Source organism: Carcharodon carcharias, chromosome 15 (assembly GCF_017639515.1).
Source record: "Carcharodon carcharias isolate sCarCar2 chromosome 15, sCarCar2.pri, whole genome shotgun sequence".
Lineage (NCBI taxonomy): Eukaryota > Metazoa > Chordata > Chondrichthyes > Lamniformes > Lamnidae > Carcharodon > Carcharodon carcharias.
The window spans coordinates 129,795,760-129,810,264 of record NC_054481.1 but is presented as its reverse complement, the minus strand read 5'-3'; the positions used below and the strand labels follow the sequence as shown (position 1 = coordinate 129,810,264).

General features: G+C 40.2%; 1 protein-coding gene across 2 annotated transcripts in view; it reads left to right on the top strand.

Moving 5' to 3' along the window:
- Nucleotides 1–9,465, top strand: part of si:ch73-236j9.2 (solute carrier family 35 member E2A) — a 48,652-nt gene extending 39,187 nt beyond the window's left edge. For both annotated transcript variants that reach the window (XM_041207371.1, XM_041207370.1), the window contains exons 7-9: nt 281–353; nt 2,692–2,837; nt 7,346–9,465. In XM_041207371.1, coding sequence (XP_041063305.1) covers nt 281–353; nt 2,692–2,837; nt 7,346–7,565 — 439 coding nt within the window. In that variant the 3' untranslated portion in view covers nt 7,566–9,465. The remainder of the gene's footprint in view (nt 1–280; nt 354–2,691; nt 2,838–7,345) is intronic.
- Nucleotides 9,466–14,505: the final 5,040 nt, after the last annotated feature.

The window sequence follows — 14,505 nt, the reverse complement described above, 5'->3', positions numbered from 1 at the left end:
AAGATGACATGAGGAAAAACTTGTTACACAGCAAGCGGTTAGAATCTGGGATGCACTTTGTGGTGGAAGCAAATTCATTCGTGCCTTTCAAAAGGAAATGGGATAATTATCTGAAGGGAAAAAATTTGCAGGCCTACAAAAAAGGTTGGGGAAGGGGGACAAGCTGAGTTGTTCTTGCAGACAGACAGGACAGACATGAAGGGCCAAATGACCCTTCCTTGTGCTGCAATCATTCTGTCATTTCTATGTATTTTATAATGCTTTCTCTTTGGATTTCTAGACCGCCTGAACTGCAGTTCTACACCAGTGCTGCTGCCGTGGTAATGCTAATTCCGACATGGATTTTTCTTATGGTAAGAGAACTTATTAAAACCTGTAGAATTAGTTTTCAGCTAGCCAAAAATAGATGTGTTTCCTCCAAAATCTAAGTGCCTTTATTTTTGAATATATAGATATATGTTGAGGAATAGAGCTCAAGGAATACCTCATTTTTAAAATTTCTGTCAAAGTGCAAGGTTTTTATCTTTTATGTAAGCTGCTTATCCTGGATGTAGCTGAGAAACTAGACATCGTGCAACCGGATTGAAGTATCTTTTACTTACAATGGTCTAGTGTTTTGTTTTAAAGCCATTTTCATGTCTCAATTTCTAAATGTGGGGGTAATTTTTTTTTCATTCATTCATGGATGTGGCTGTCACTGGCTAGGCCAGCATTTATTGTTCATCCCTACTTGCCCTTGAGAAGGTGGTGGTGAGCTGCCTTCTTGAACCGCTGCGGTCCATGTGGCATGGGTACACCCCAGTGCTGTTATGCGCCCTTTTGGAAAAAAAAATTGTCCATTTAGTGGCCCTTCCTATGCTATGCACCGCCTGTGGCTGAAAGGATGGGGCAGGCAGCTTTCCCTTGGACCTCATTCAAAATTTAACATCCTAAAGCTAAATGCTTAAAATTAGCAGACAGTGTCACTGTCTAGTGAACCCTTTTGTTTGTGTGTATTGGCTCTCATGAATATTTTTTAATAGATTCTGGTAGGAAATGGGGAGAATCATTTTTTGTGAAGCAAATTTAGGAAAATGCATTGGCCAGTGGAATATAGCTTTATTTGGTATTTTTGTAATGAAATTTTATTTTCTTTCCCTCTGCTTTGGTTCGCCCACAATACCTAGTGCAAGAATGGGCATGTTACCTCCTCCATCTCTCCCAGACATTTTGACTCTCATTCTGTAAGAAGAATTCAGGGTGGGGCACCAAATTATCACGACAAATTCTGGTACTTTAGTTAAAACTGGATATCATGTTGTGCATTGCCTTCATGCAGATGTTTTTTAAATATTTAAATTTTGATTTGAATTATTACTGTAGCTCACAAAAGCTTCAAGGAATTTAGCTGAGCCAAAACTTATCATAAACTATTGTTGAAAGATTTTACTTGCATTTTTATCATTTCATCCTATTTCAGGAGAGCATTCTCCATGTGCAGCTCTGCTTTTATACTCCGACTTGGAATCTGCTTTTTAGGCACACTGGAATCTACGTTTAACACTGAGACTCAGCAAGCAAGCATAATGGGCTGTCTCCTCTAACTAAAACGAACAGTCTTATCCCAGCTGCAGAATCATAGACCCACCAGAAGAATGATTTCTTCTCTCATGGACATCTGGGGAATAGCCCAAGGTGCTGTTCTCAACCTCTTCCTTTTGCTAATTTGCATGTTCTCCATAGCCATGGGGTGAACTGCCATGTTAACAACATCCAGCTTTAGATCTTATTTATCTCCCTTACACCATCCTTGACTCTGTTGGCAACTTGATAATGTCACTGTGCTTTTCTAACGTTATGGATTAGCCAGAACTCAACTGAACATTAGGTTGACTAAAGCTACCTACTTAGTTTCTGCTGATAACCTTGACCTGATTATATCCCTTTCCCATCTGACAGCTCAGGATGATTTATATGCTTAGCTTAATTGTCCTGTTTGATTTTCAGTTGTAGTTTGAAATCGAAGATATAATCAAGTTTTCTCATTTCTGTTTCTGCCTTGGCATTTACCTCACCATTCCCTACTACCAGTAAAATCCTTATCCACACTGTTGTTGCCCTGATATTTGATTTCTCAGAAGCCCTTCATGCCAGCCCAATGCTACACTGAGAAAAGACATAACAGATACACGCAAACTGTACAACAGACATGCACATCAAAACAGAAGAATTGACAGACTTGCTGAAAATAGCCTGCTGACAGGTGCCAAAATAACAATCATAAAATGTCTTGCAGCCATAAACTTAGTGTTCAAAAAAGGAAGGCGATCAGAAATGAAAGTTAATTGGAAAAGTGTAGTGAGGATGATGCATTGTAGGTGGATGCATTTTTTTGCCTTTTTAGCAACAGCAGAGGAGGTCAATTTTTATTATATAATGCCCTAAAGGTATTGTGCAACTGGGAAATGGCTTTCTGTGCTTGTAAGTGATGCTTTATGTATCCATACTAAATATTGTAATGGTAGGGCTAATTATAGTTATGCTTTCTAATTATTGAATGGAGCTAGCCATTTGTAATTATGTTAACTCTAGGCAGATTTAATTTGCGTTTGGGATATAGCGATTAATATATGGACCTGGAGCAGTTTATGTTTTGGTTACCTTTGTGCAATTGATATAAAGCTCAATAACCCAATTCCTTTTGTTTTGTAGGATATTCCAGCTCTTGGAAAGAGTGGACAAAGTTTCAGTTTTGACCAAGACATTGTGATGCTGCTCCTTATTGATGGAATCTTATTCCACATTCAGAGTGTAACTGCATATGCTTTAATGGGAAAGATATCACCTGTTACTTTCAGGTAAGCTCATGTGTAGAGAAGTAAAAGTCAGTAAAATGGTGAGTACAAATTTGAATAGAAAACTGAAGGTGTGTCTTCGACTTATGCAGTGGCTATCTATTAGAAAATATTACATCAAGAGGCTTAACCTGAGAACACAGTGCTCAACTGATCTGCTAAGTGTAACTGCCTTGGAATACCAATCGATTTTCCTCTGTTAACGTTAATGTTTTCTCGCACTAACATCAACAAAAAGAGGAACACATGCACATACCAGTAAATTTTGCTGCAAATTTACAGTGTCTGTATTCAGTTATTTGTAGGTTCTTGCTCTCGCTCTTAATTGCCAAAGTATTCTGCTGTAACTATAAATTATTTTTATAATTTAAAACATAAACTAGGACAATTCCATAGCAGTGAATCACAGATTAAAGTAAATCATATTATCCAATCAGTGATTCTCAAAACATCAATAAGAACATAAGAAATAGGAACAGGAGTAGACCATTCGGCCCCTCAAGCCTGTTCTACCATTCAATAAGATCATGGCTGATTTTCTTGTGTTTCGATTTCCACGTTCCCATCTAATCATGATAACCTTTGATTCCCTTGCCTAACAAGAATCTATCTACCTCTGCCTTAAAAATATCCAATGACCCTGCCTCCACCACCTTTTGAGGCAGAGAGTTCCAAAGTCGCACAACCCTCTGAGAGAAAAAATTTCTCCTCATCTCTGTCCTAAAAGGGCGACCTCTAATTTTAAAACCATGCCCCCCTAGTTCTGGACTCGCCTACAAGAGGAAACATCCTTTCGATGTCCACCTTGTCAAGACCGTTCAGGATCTTGTATACTTCAATCAAATTACCCCTCACTCTTCTAAACTCCAGTGGAAACAAACCCCGTCTGTCCAACCTTTCCTCATAAGACAACCCACTCATTCCAGGTATCAGTTTAGTAAACCTCCTTTGAACTGCCTCCAGTGCATCTCCATCCTTCCTTAAACAAGGAGACCAAAATTGCACACAGTATTCGAGATGCGATCTCACCAATGCCCAGTATAACTAAAGCATAACATCTTTACTTTTATGTTCAATGCCTCTTGTAATAAAGGATAGTTAATAATTGAATTCATTGCCACAGAAGGCTGTGGAGGTCAGGTCATTGAGTGTATTTAACACCGAGCTAGATAAGTTCTTGATTGGTAAGGGGATCAAAGGTTACGGGGAGAAGGCGGGAGAATCAGGTTGAGAAACTTATCAGCCATGATTGAATGGCGGAGCAGACTCGATGGGCTGAATGGCTTAATTTCTGCTCCTATGTCTTATGGTCTTATGATAGCATTTCATTAGCCTTCTTAATTACTTGCTGTACCTGCATACTAACTTTTTGTCACTCATGTACTAGAACACCTAGGTCCCTTTGCATCTCAGAATTATGCAACTGTTCACCATTTAAATAATACTCTGCTTTTTTGTACTTCCTGCCAAAGTGAACAGCTTCACATTTTCCCACATTAAACTCCATTTGCCAGATTTTTGCCCACTCACTAAACCTATCTATATCCATCTGCAACCTCCTCATGACCTCTTCACAACATACTTTCATACCTATCTTTGTGTCATCTGCAAATTTAGCTACCATGTCTTCACAACCCTCATCTTAGTCATTGATGTAAATCGTAAAAAGTTGAGGCCCCAGTACAGACTTCTATGGTACTCCACTTGTCACATCTTGCCAATCAGAAAAAGACCCATTTACGCATACTTTCTGCTTTCTGCCAGCCAGCCAATCTTCTATCCATGCTAATATGTTACCCCCTACACCATGCGCTTTTACTTTCTGTAATAATCTTTGATGTAGCACCTTATCAAATGCCTTCTGGAAATCCAAGTACAGTATGTCTGCAGGCTCCCTTTTTATCCACTGCGCATGTTACTCCTTCAAAAAACTCAAATAAATTGGTTAAACATGATTCTCCTTTCACAAAACCATGCTGACTCTTCCCTATTGCCTTGAGCTCTTCTAAGTGCCCAGCAGTAACCGCTTAATGATCGATTCTAATAACTTCCCCACAACAGACGTCGAGCTATCTGGCCTATAGCTTCCTGTTTTCTGCCTCCCTCCCTTCTTGAATAGAGGGGTTATACTGGTACTTTCCAGTATTATAGAACCTTTCCAGAATCTAACGAATTTTGGAATCTATTTGAAACTGACCATGAAAGAACATGCAATAAAAAAACAAAGTGCTGGATATACTCAGGTCTGGCAGCATCTGTGGCGAGAGAAACCGAGCTGATTTTAAATGTTGTTGGAGCAGCCATCCATTGTTTGTCGTCTCTCCATCTTGTGCCTTGTAGATGATGGATTGACCTTTGGGAGTCGGGAGGTGAATTCCCAGCCTCTAACCTACTCTTGTAGCCACAGTAATTATATGGAAGGCTCAGTTATACCTCTGGTCAATAGTACCCTGAGGATGTTAATGATGGGGGATTCAGCGATGGTAATGCTGTTGAATGTCAAGGAGAGATGGTTAGATTCTCTTTCATTGGAGATAAACATTGCCTGGCACAAATGTTGTGTCAAATACTTGTCACTTCTTAGCCGAAGCCTAAATGTTGTCCAGGTCTTGCTGCATGTGGGCACAGAATTCATCAGTGTCTGAGGAGTTGAGAACGTTATTGAACAACGTGCAATCATTGGTGAACATTCCCACTTCTGACCTTATGGTGGAGGGATGTTCTTCAGTGATGAAGCAGCTGAAGATGCTTGGGCCTAAGACACTGTCCCAAGTGTTGTGGAATATCTAAAAGACACTTGACACAGGGTCAGTTGTAGGTATATTCAGCAGCAGTTCTTTATTTAGTACAAGTGTACACAAGGGAAATGCTCTTTCAAAATGCTCTAAAAGGCAATTCAAGGTTACACAGTTTCTGTCAGATATTTATACCATTTTTTAAGTATCTCATCATTAGCTCACAATGTTCTAATCTTGTATGTCTGATTGTCGCATCCTTAATTAAATGAGTTTACAACTTAAAAAGGGAATGACCTGTTGCTCACCTTGGCTGTTCTGGAGGAATTTGTAAAACAATCACACAATGATCTGACCTTCAGCATAAACGATGTTCACAGTTCATTCTAAAATAAACTTTGCATCTCTACCCTGATATTTTACTGCTGTGCTAATTCATCTGCATATCTCAGCTTGACCCTGAGGTTAAGCAACCCAGTTTATTACGGTATAACTCATGGACCATGCACAAACTTATTTATCCTGACCCTAAGGCCACGTTCCTTCAGCTTTATCATGGACTGATCCACAGGCCAGTCATTAACTTCCAGGCCTGACCAAATGGTCAATTTCATTTTCGTTTTTTTTTTAAACTGCAGACACTTGTAAACTTTTATATCTGCAACTTGGCCAAGCCTGGGTAATCCCATGATGTATCTTGATATGCCTCTTCACCGAGGAACTCCTACAGCGATACCCTGGAACTGAGATGATTGGCCTCCAGCGAGCGCAACCATCTTCCTTTGTGCTAGGTGTAACTCTAGCCAGTGGAGAGTTTCCCCCTAATTCTCAATTACTTCAATTTTGCTTGGGCTTCTTGATGCCGCAGTTAGTTAAATGCTGCTTTGATGTCAAGGGCAGGAACTCTCGCCTTACTCTGGAACTCAGCTCTTTTGTCTATGTTTGAACCTAGGCTGTAATGAGTCTTGACCTAACTGGCCCTGGTGCAACCCAAATAGAAACTGACCCAAGGTTAATTGAGCTCAAAATCCTGAATGAAATCTTCACATTAGATTGAGATGAAGTGTTCACACAAAATTTAGTGTTGTAAATATATCAATATAGAAAACTTGCTTTTGGCCACTGAAATACAAAAGCTGCATTTTCTGCTGTTTGTGATATTAGACTATATTTTTTCATCACTAAAACTTCCCAGCAGAAGTTTGGTCTTGACATATTTATCAACATGATCTGTTATGAAATCTAAATATGAATTAATTATTTCTTCCCTTAAAGCTGCATATTATGTTGCATTTTCCATTTGTTACTTGTGCTCATCCTGTTGAGAAGTGGCTACATATTGATTGTCTCCAGTCCCTTTGTCCATCATTTTCTACCTGCATAGAGAGTTCACACCTAGAGAAATAAATTGCCTTGCCTAGGTCATGTGAACATTTGAATCTGCTACATATGCATCTTTATATTCAATGTTAGTTTACAGACTATTTATTCAGATTATATTATTTTTAGCTAATTATAACTAATTTCTCCTGACATTTTTATTTGGCCGACGCATCATTTTGTCACAAAATTTCAACCTATTTAATTCAACATTCTGTAATAAGTTTTTTTTCCTTAAGAAATGCTGCTTTGCTAATTTATCATTTTAATAATTAGAGTTGAAATGATGGAATGTTTGAAAACTTAGGTTGAGGACTGAGTGAATATTTGCAATGTGAAATAAAGATTTGGTACTGACAATGTTTGATATTTAATTATTTGCTTCTAACAATTTAGTGTTGCCAGCACTGTGAAGCATGCCCTTTCAATTTGGCTTAGTATCATCATCTTCAGTAACAAGATTACTGCATATTCTGCCGTTGGTACAGCTTTGGTCATCACTGGAGTGTTTCTGTATAACCGGGCTCGGCAATATCAACAAGAGAAAATCCAGGCTTTGGTATCTTGCAATAATAACGGACAGGAAGTTCTGCCTCTGCTGAACGAGGACCTTTAATAATCTCAAAGTAAACTCATTTTAAAGATTTTTTAAAATTCCAATTGTGAAAATTTGTAATTGTTTCTAAAAGATGGCATTTTGTTTCCTTAAAACTTTAAGAAACAACAAACATCAACAACATTCATTGATATGCGTCTTTAACGTAATAAAGCATTCAAAGGCACTTCACAGGAGTGTTAATTGAACAAAATTTGACGCAGAGCCACAAGTTACTAGGGAAGGTTGGCCACAGACACAGGTTTTATGGAGCATTTTAAAGGAGGAAAGATAGTGGTTTAGGGAGGAAACTTCAGAGGTTAAGGCCTTGGCGTTTGAAGGCATGGCCACCAATGGTGGAATGATTAATGTTTACGGAGGGTGGAATGTGAGAGGCTGGCCAGGAGTGCATTGGACTAGTTAGGTCTAGAGGTAACAAAGGCATGGATTAAGATTTCAGCAACAGATGAGCTGAGGCAGGGGAAAGTTGGGTAATGTTAGAGTTGGAAATAAAGGGTCTTAGTGATGGCAAGGATATGTGGTTGGAAGCTCATCTCGGGGGCCAAGTATGGCACCAAGACTGCGTTGAGCTTCAATTGCCGGAGAGGGCAACATGTTCGTGCATTTGGTTAATCATCAGAGGAATCTGTGAGGGACTGCTGACTAGTTTGTCCATTGTATCAAGCTAAAGGTTTCTTTTTTGCTTGAGCCAAACCATAACTTTGAGAGACCAAGGAAAATTAACTATTCTTTCTGATCTGTGTTTGGTCCAGAAAATGTGCTCTTGTTTGTTAACATTTAGTAGTTAACCTGTCCAGCTTAATTTGCTGTTTGTTCAATGAAATGGGCACAGTACTCGACAGTTAAATGTATTGTTTGCTTCTTGCTTGAGAACAGTTAATGATTTTGTGCATTAATATGCTTTTTTCTCACTAAAATTAAGCACCCAGAATTTGTTTAAAGCTGTAATGATGTGTGTAATCATTGAAGCTACTCCTCAGGGTTTTCTAGTTTGAACTGTTTCTGTCAAATGCCAAACTTTCAATGAATGGAGAGTTTACAGTATTGTGGTGTTTCAAGGATTTGTATTCAGATTTGAACTAAGTTGAATGAAACCATCCATGTGCTTTTGGTGTCCAGAACAGAGCTTTTAACATGAAACAGAAATTACTTGTTTACTATGTAAATCTAAACTTAGGGGGAAAGTTTGAATATGACGTAATTAATTAATATTTGAGTATATTTTGTGTGAAAGTACAACTGAAGAAAAATCTGTCAACTGAGCTCAATATTAAAGATTGCTGCTTTACCCAGGGCAAGTAACTGCTTTCCAGGCAACTAAACCTTGTCTAGTACTTGCTACTTAAGACACAAATTGCCCTTCTTGACTAAGAAATTACTTGAAGCTTTACAAATTGAAACACATTCTATCCTTCCAAATGCACTTTAAGGCTAAGGTAAACCACTATTTTAAAAACCTAACTTTTTTGCCCTTGAGAAAGGCTTTCCTTGTCAAGATCATTTATAATTGTATATGGTTAAATACTCTGTTTTTAATTCATTGTTCTATCTAGAGCAGTATTATGGAATCAAAATCAAAAACCAGTGATCTTAATAACTGGAGTCCTCCTATATGATTACTTGAGGTTTGGTTTTGAGTTTATTTGAGCCGGTGTTATTCCTTATGTTTATAGTGTTGAAGAGCAATTTGTATTTTTAAACTTGCACAAAACCAAAATTATCTTCCTAGATAATACATATCATCAATGAGGTGAATGATGTTTGAGCAGTGACCGGCTTGGCAACTGGAGCTGATCTCCATTGTTGCTCAAGTACCACCATTTGTATGGAGCCAGTTTTGATTTATTAATATGAATACTCTGTTATATATAGTAAACTTTATAAAATATTTCATTAAAAATCATCTGACTTGAGTTTTTTTTCTGAATGGCACCTGTTGAATGTTTTATTGTCAACTTGTTTGTGTACCAGGAAAATAGGGCACAGAAAGAACTTGAATTATAAACACCTTTCATAACCTTAAAATGTCCAAAGGCACTTCACATCCATTTAAGCTTTTTTGAAGTGTAACCCTGTTACAATATGGAAATGCAGCGGGCAATTTGCGTGCAGCAGGATCCCACAAATAGCAATTAGTTAAATGGCCAGATAATATTTAATGATGAAGTGATCAAAATTTGCCTGGATACCAGGGAAAACTCTTTACACCACCTGAGAAGGCAGACAGGGCCTTGATTTAATGTCCCATCTGAAAGACAGCGCCTCTGGCAGTGCAGCAATCTCTTGGTACTGCATTGAAATGTCAGTTCAGATTACACATCCTTCTCCTCCCTCCCAGAAACATGATAGGGTCCCCCTTGTCCTCACTTATCACCCCACCAGCCTCCGCATTCAAAGGATCATCCTCCACCATTTCCACCTATTCCAGCATGATGCCACCACCAAACACATCTTCCCTTCACCCCCACCCCCGGCGGCATTCCATAGGGATCGTTTTCTCCGTGACACCCTGGTCCACTCCTCCATCACTCCCCTACTCCTCAACCCTCTCCTACGGCACCTCACCATGCAAACGCAGAATATGCAATACCTGCCCCTTCACTTCCTCTCTCCTCACCGTCCAAGGGCCCAAACACTCCTTTCAAGTGAAGCAGCATTTCACTTGCATTTCCCCCAACTTAGTCTACTGCATTTGTTGCTCCCAATGCGGTTTCCTCTACATTGGAGAGACCAAATGCAGACTGGGTGACTGCTTTGCAGAACACCTTCAGTCTGTCCGCAAGAATGACCCAAACCTCTCTGTTGCTTGCCATTTTAACACTCCACCCTGCTCTCTTGCCCACATGTCTGCCCTTGGCCTGCTGCATTGTTCCAGTGAAGCTCAACGCAAACTGGAGGAACAACACCTCATCTTCCAACTAGGCACTTTACAGCCTTCCGGACTGAATATTCAGCTCAACAACTTTAGATCTTGAACTCCCATCTCCATCCCCACCCCCTTTCCGTTTCTTCCCCTTTTTTGTTTTTCCAATAATTTATATAGATTTTTCTTTTCCCACCTATTTCCATTATTTTTAAATGTATTCCACCCATCGTTTATTTCACCCTACCCCCACTAGAGCTACCTTGGTTGTCCTGCTCTCCACTCTTAATTAGCACATTCTTTTAGATAATATCACCACCTTCAACATCTCTTTGTTCTTTTGTCTGTGACATCTTTTGGTTATCTCCTCCTATTACTGCTTGCATGTCCCAACAACCGCACTCCTCCCCCCTTAAACCAGCTTATATTTCACCCCTTCCCTGTTTTTACTTAGTTCTGTTGAAGGGTCATGAGGACTCGAAATGTCAACTTTGCTCTTCTCCGCCGATGCTGCCAGACCTGCTGAGTTTTTCCAGGTATTTGTGTTTGTTTCAGATTATGTTCAAGTCTGGAATAGGGTTTGAATTCACAACCTCACAAGCAAGTGTGCTCACTGAGCTGAAATGAAAGTAATCTTGTCTTTGAGTACTGTTGCTTACATCAAAGTTAAAACATTCGGCCCAACTAGCCTGTTTTGGCATTTACCTTCCATGTAAAGAAGTCATTCTAACCCCATTTACCTTCCCTGTTCCCATATCGCCATTTGCTTCATCCATCTCATTCACCCTCGAAGTCTAGCCTTGCAGTTATATTTTTCCAATAGCAATTACTCTGCTTGCAATTGCAGTCTGAGCACATACAGAGTACAGAAATTCCCTTACAGACAAGTCTGATTCTGTGTACAGTCTGAAGTGCTCTATGCTGGAATGGTTTTTTTAACAAATCCAGTTATCAAATTTCAAAACCCTTTTCCGGTAAATGTCACACCCTGGGCCAGATTTAATCAAGCTGTTAGGGTTACATTAGTATGGTGGCCTTTGGTCAACACCTTTTCCCTTGTGTTACAATCCTGGACCAGGCCCCCAGGCTCTGAGTACCATCCAGTTAGGGACCAATAACTTTTGTATAAAGTAGACAAAGTTTAAGCTAAGAGAATAAAGCCACAAGAATGCCACAGGTTTTGAACAAACAATAATAAATTTCACTATACAAGGACAGAACAATAAAACAATTTACAATATCTGCTAACATTTAGGGTTAATATGAGGTACGTGTGAATTAACAGGCAAACCGTGGTTGAATACACCACCCTGCACAATTAATGGCAGATGCAACTAAGACCAACTTCATGGATTTCTCAACAACCCTCCCAGATGTCCGTAAATACAGAGTCAACCAATCTCATTGAAAGCCCTACGCAAACTGGAGGAACAGCACCTCATCTTCCAATTAACTCTGCTTCTCCACAGATGCTACTAGAACAGCTGAATTTTTTCAGCATTTTCTGTTTTTGTTTCCGATTTCCAGCAGCCACAGTATTTTGCTTTTATCTCATTGAAACTCTGTCTCCCTCATGAGGGATTCCAGTCTTTACCTTAGATTTCACCTTGGAATTCTCTCCAAAAGTCACTTCAACTTGGACACCCTCAATGATAGCCTATCTCTCAGGATTTTAGTTGTGTCTCTTGAGACTCAGTTCCCCTGGATCCCTGAGTCTGCACTCCAGCACCAACTCACAAGCACAACTTCAGCTCTTCAGCTGCACCAAGCAGAATACTACTGCTCCAAAAAGCTACCTTTGCCCCAGTGACCCACAGCAGGGAATCACAAACCTTTTTGCTGCTGCCTTAGACATCTAGAGCTCCACTGGGCCCTCTTCAATCGCCATGGCTTCTCTAGAGAGCATTCCTAAAGTGTTTCCGTTGGCCTCCTGGGAATCTCCTGCTGCGACCAAGTTCCGAGTAGAGCAGTTGCTTCTCAACCATTGGAACCCCAACATCGATAAGGTAAATGCAATTACATTTACAAATGTTACTTGTAAAATAACTTAGGAGCAGGAGTAGGCAATTCGGCCCTTTGAGCCTGCTCCGCCATTCAGTAAGACCACTTTTGATCTGGTTGTGGTGTCAACTCTACTTTGCTATCTGCACCCACCCCCTCCCACTGCACCCCCAGCCCTTATCAGTTACGTGTCATAGATTAAATGTTTAAGAATGTCCTCAAGGTCCCACATGGGAGCCTTATAAAGAAAGCAAATGCACATGGGATACTGGGTAATTTGATAAGGTGGATTCAAAATTGGCTTAGTTGTAGGAGACAGAAGGATGCTTTAGTGACTGGAAGCCAGTGTCCAGTGACGTACCACAGGGGTCTGTGCTGGATCCCCTATTATTTGTCATTTATATAATGATATAGATGATTGGGGGGGTAGGAAAAGTAAGTTTGCAGATGACACAAAGATTGGCCACATGGTTAACAGTGAGGTTGAGTGTCTTGGGCTACAGGAAGATATAGATGGGATGATCAAATGGGCAGATAAGTGGCAGATGGAATTTAACCCTGAAAGGTGTGAGGTGATACACTTTTTGGAAGGAGTAATTTGCCAAGGAAATATTCAATGAATGGCATGACACTAGGAAGTTCTGAAGAACAAAGGGACCTTGGTGTGTGTGTCAATAGGTCTCTGAAGGTGGAGGGGCACGTTAGTGGGGTGGCGAAAAAGCCATGTGGGACACTTGCCTTCATCAATCGAGGCATAGATTACAAAAGTAGAGAGGTCATGTTGGAGTTGTATAGAACCTTGGTGAGGCTGCAGTACTGTGTGCGGTTCTGATCACCACATTATAGGAAGGATGTGATTGCACTGGAGGGGGTGCAGAGGAGATTCACCAGGATGTTGCCTGGGATGAAACATTTAAGTTATGAAGAGAGGTTGGATAGACTTGGGTTGTTTTCGTTGGAGCAGAGAAGACTGAGGGGCGACCCTGATTGAGGTGTACAAGATTATGAGGGGCATGGACAGGATGGATAGGGAGCAGCTGTTCCCCTTAGTTGAAGGGTCAGTCACAAGGGGGCATAAGTTCAAGGTGAGGGGCAGGAGGTTTAGCGGGTATGTGAGGAAAAACGTTTTTACCCAGAGGGTGGTAACAGTCTGGAGTGCACTGCCTGGGAGGGTGGTGGAGGTGGGTTGCCTCACATCCTTTAAAAAGTACCTGGATGAGCACTTGGCATGTCATAACATTCAAGGCTATGGGCCAAGTGCTGGTAAGTTAGTTTAGGTAGGTCAGGTGTTTCTCACGTGTCGGTGCAGACTCGATGGGCTGAAGGACCTCTTCTGCACTCTGTGATTCTGTGAACCTAAGTCAGCTGTCCTAAATGTGCTCCTGCAAAGATGGCCTTTTTGTTTACCTTAGTTTTTTTGCCTGGTACAACTGATCAAGTGATTTGGTGTACCAGCAACTTAAAAGCATGGTAAGCTGATGATCTATTGCATTCCCATTGTGGTTACATATTTCTCACGAATGTTGCAGCCATTATTTTCATTTTTCCAGGAAAACAAAATGATTTTTGTGATATATAATCCTGAAAAAAACTCCAAAATTCCGATGTAATGAAATGGAATTTAAGTTATTCTGTCATTTTAAATAGTGCTCCTGATCTTAATTATATTTTCATGGGGAGCTGTTTCTCAGTTCTACTTTTTTTGAGCTGCTAGCTATTTTGAAGGAAGCTTTGGGAGTTTGTATGTTGGTAAGTGTTTTTAAATTGCATCGATCACAGTGACTGACAGATTTTTGTTGGTGTCTTGCAGTTGTATCCGCGATTTTGTCCAGTTAAAATACAACATTGGTTTATTGATGACTGAGGGAAGTCAAATTCTGCATTTATTTCATTCCATCAACTTTGTGCTGAAAAATACAGAAGAGCAGCCTTGAAAACGATTGATTACCTCTCCTGCCCTTGACCATTGTACCCTAGCGGGAGAAAGCACCCGAATCTGGTGCAATTGCAAACTTCCCCCAACTTTGCTATAAACTTCAACCTGCGCTAGGACAACCGAGCGCGCATGCGCGGGGA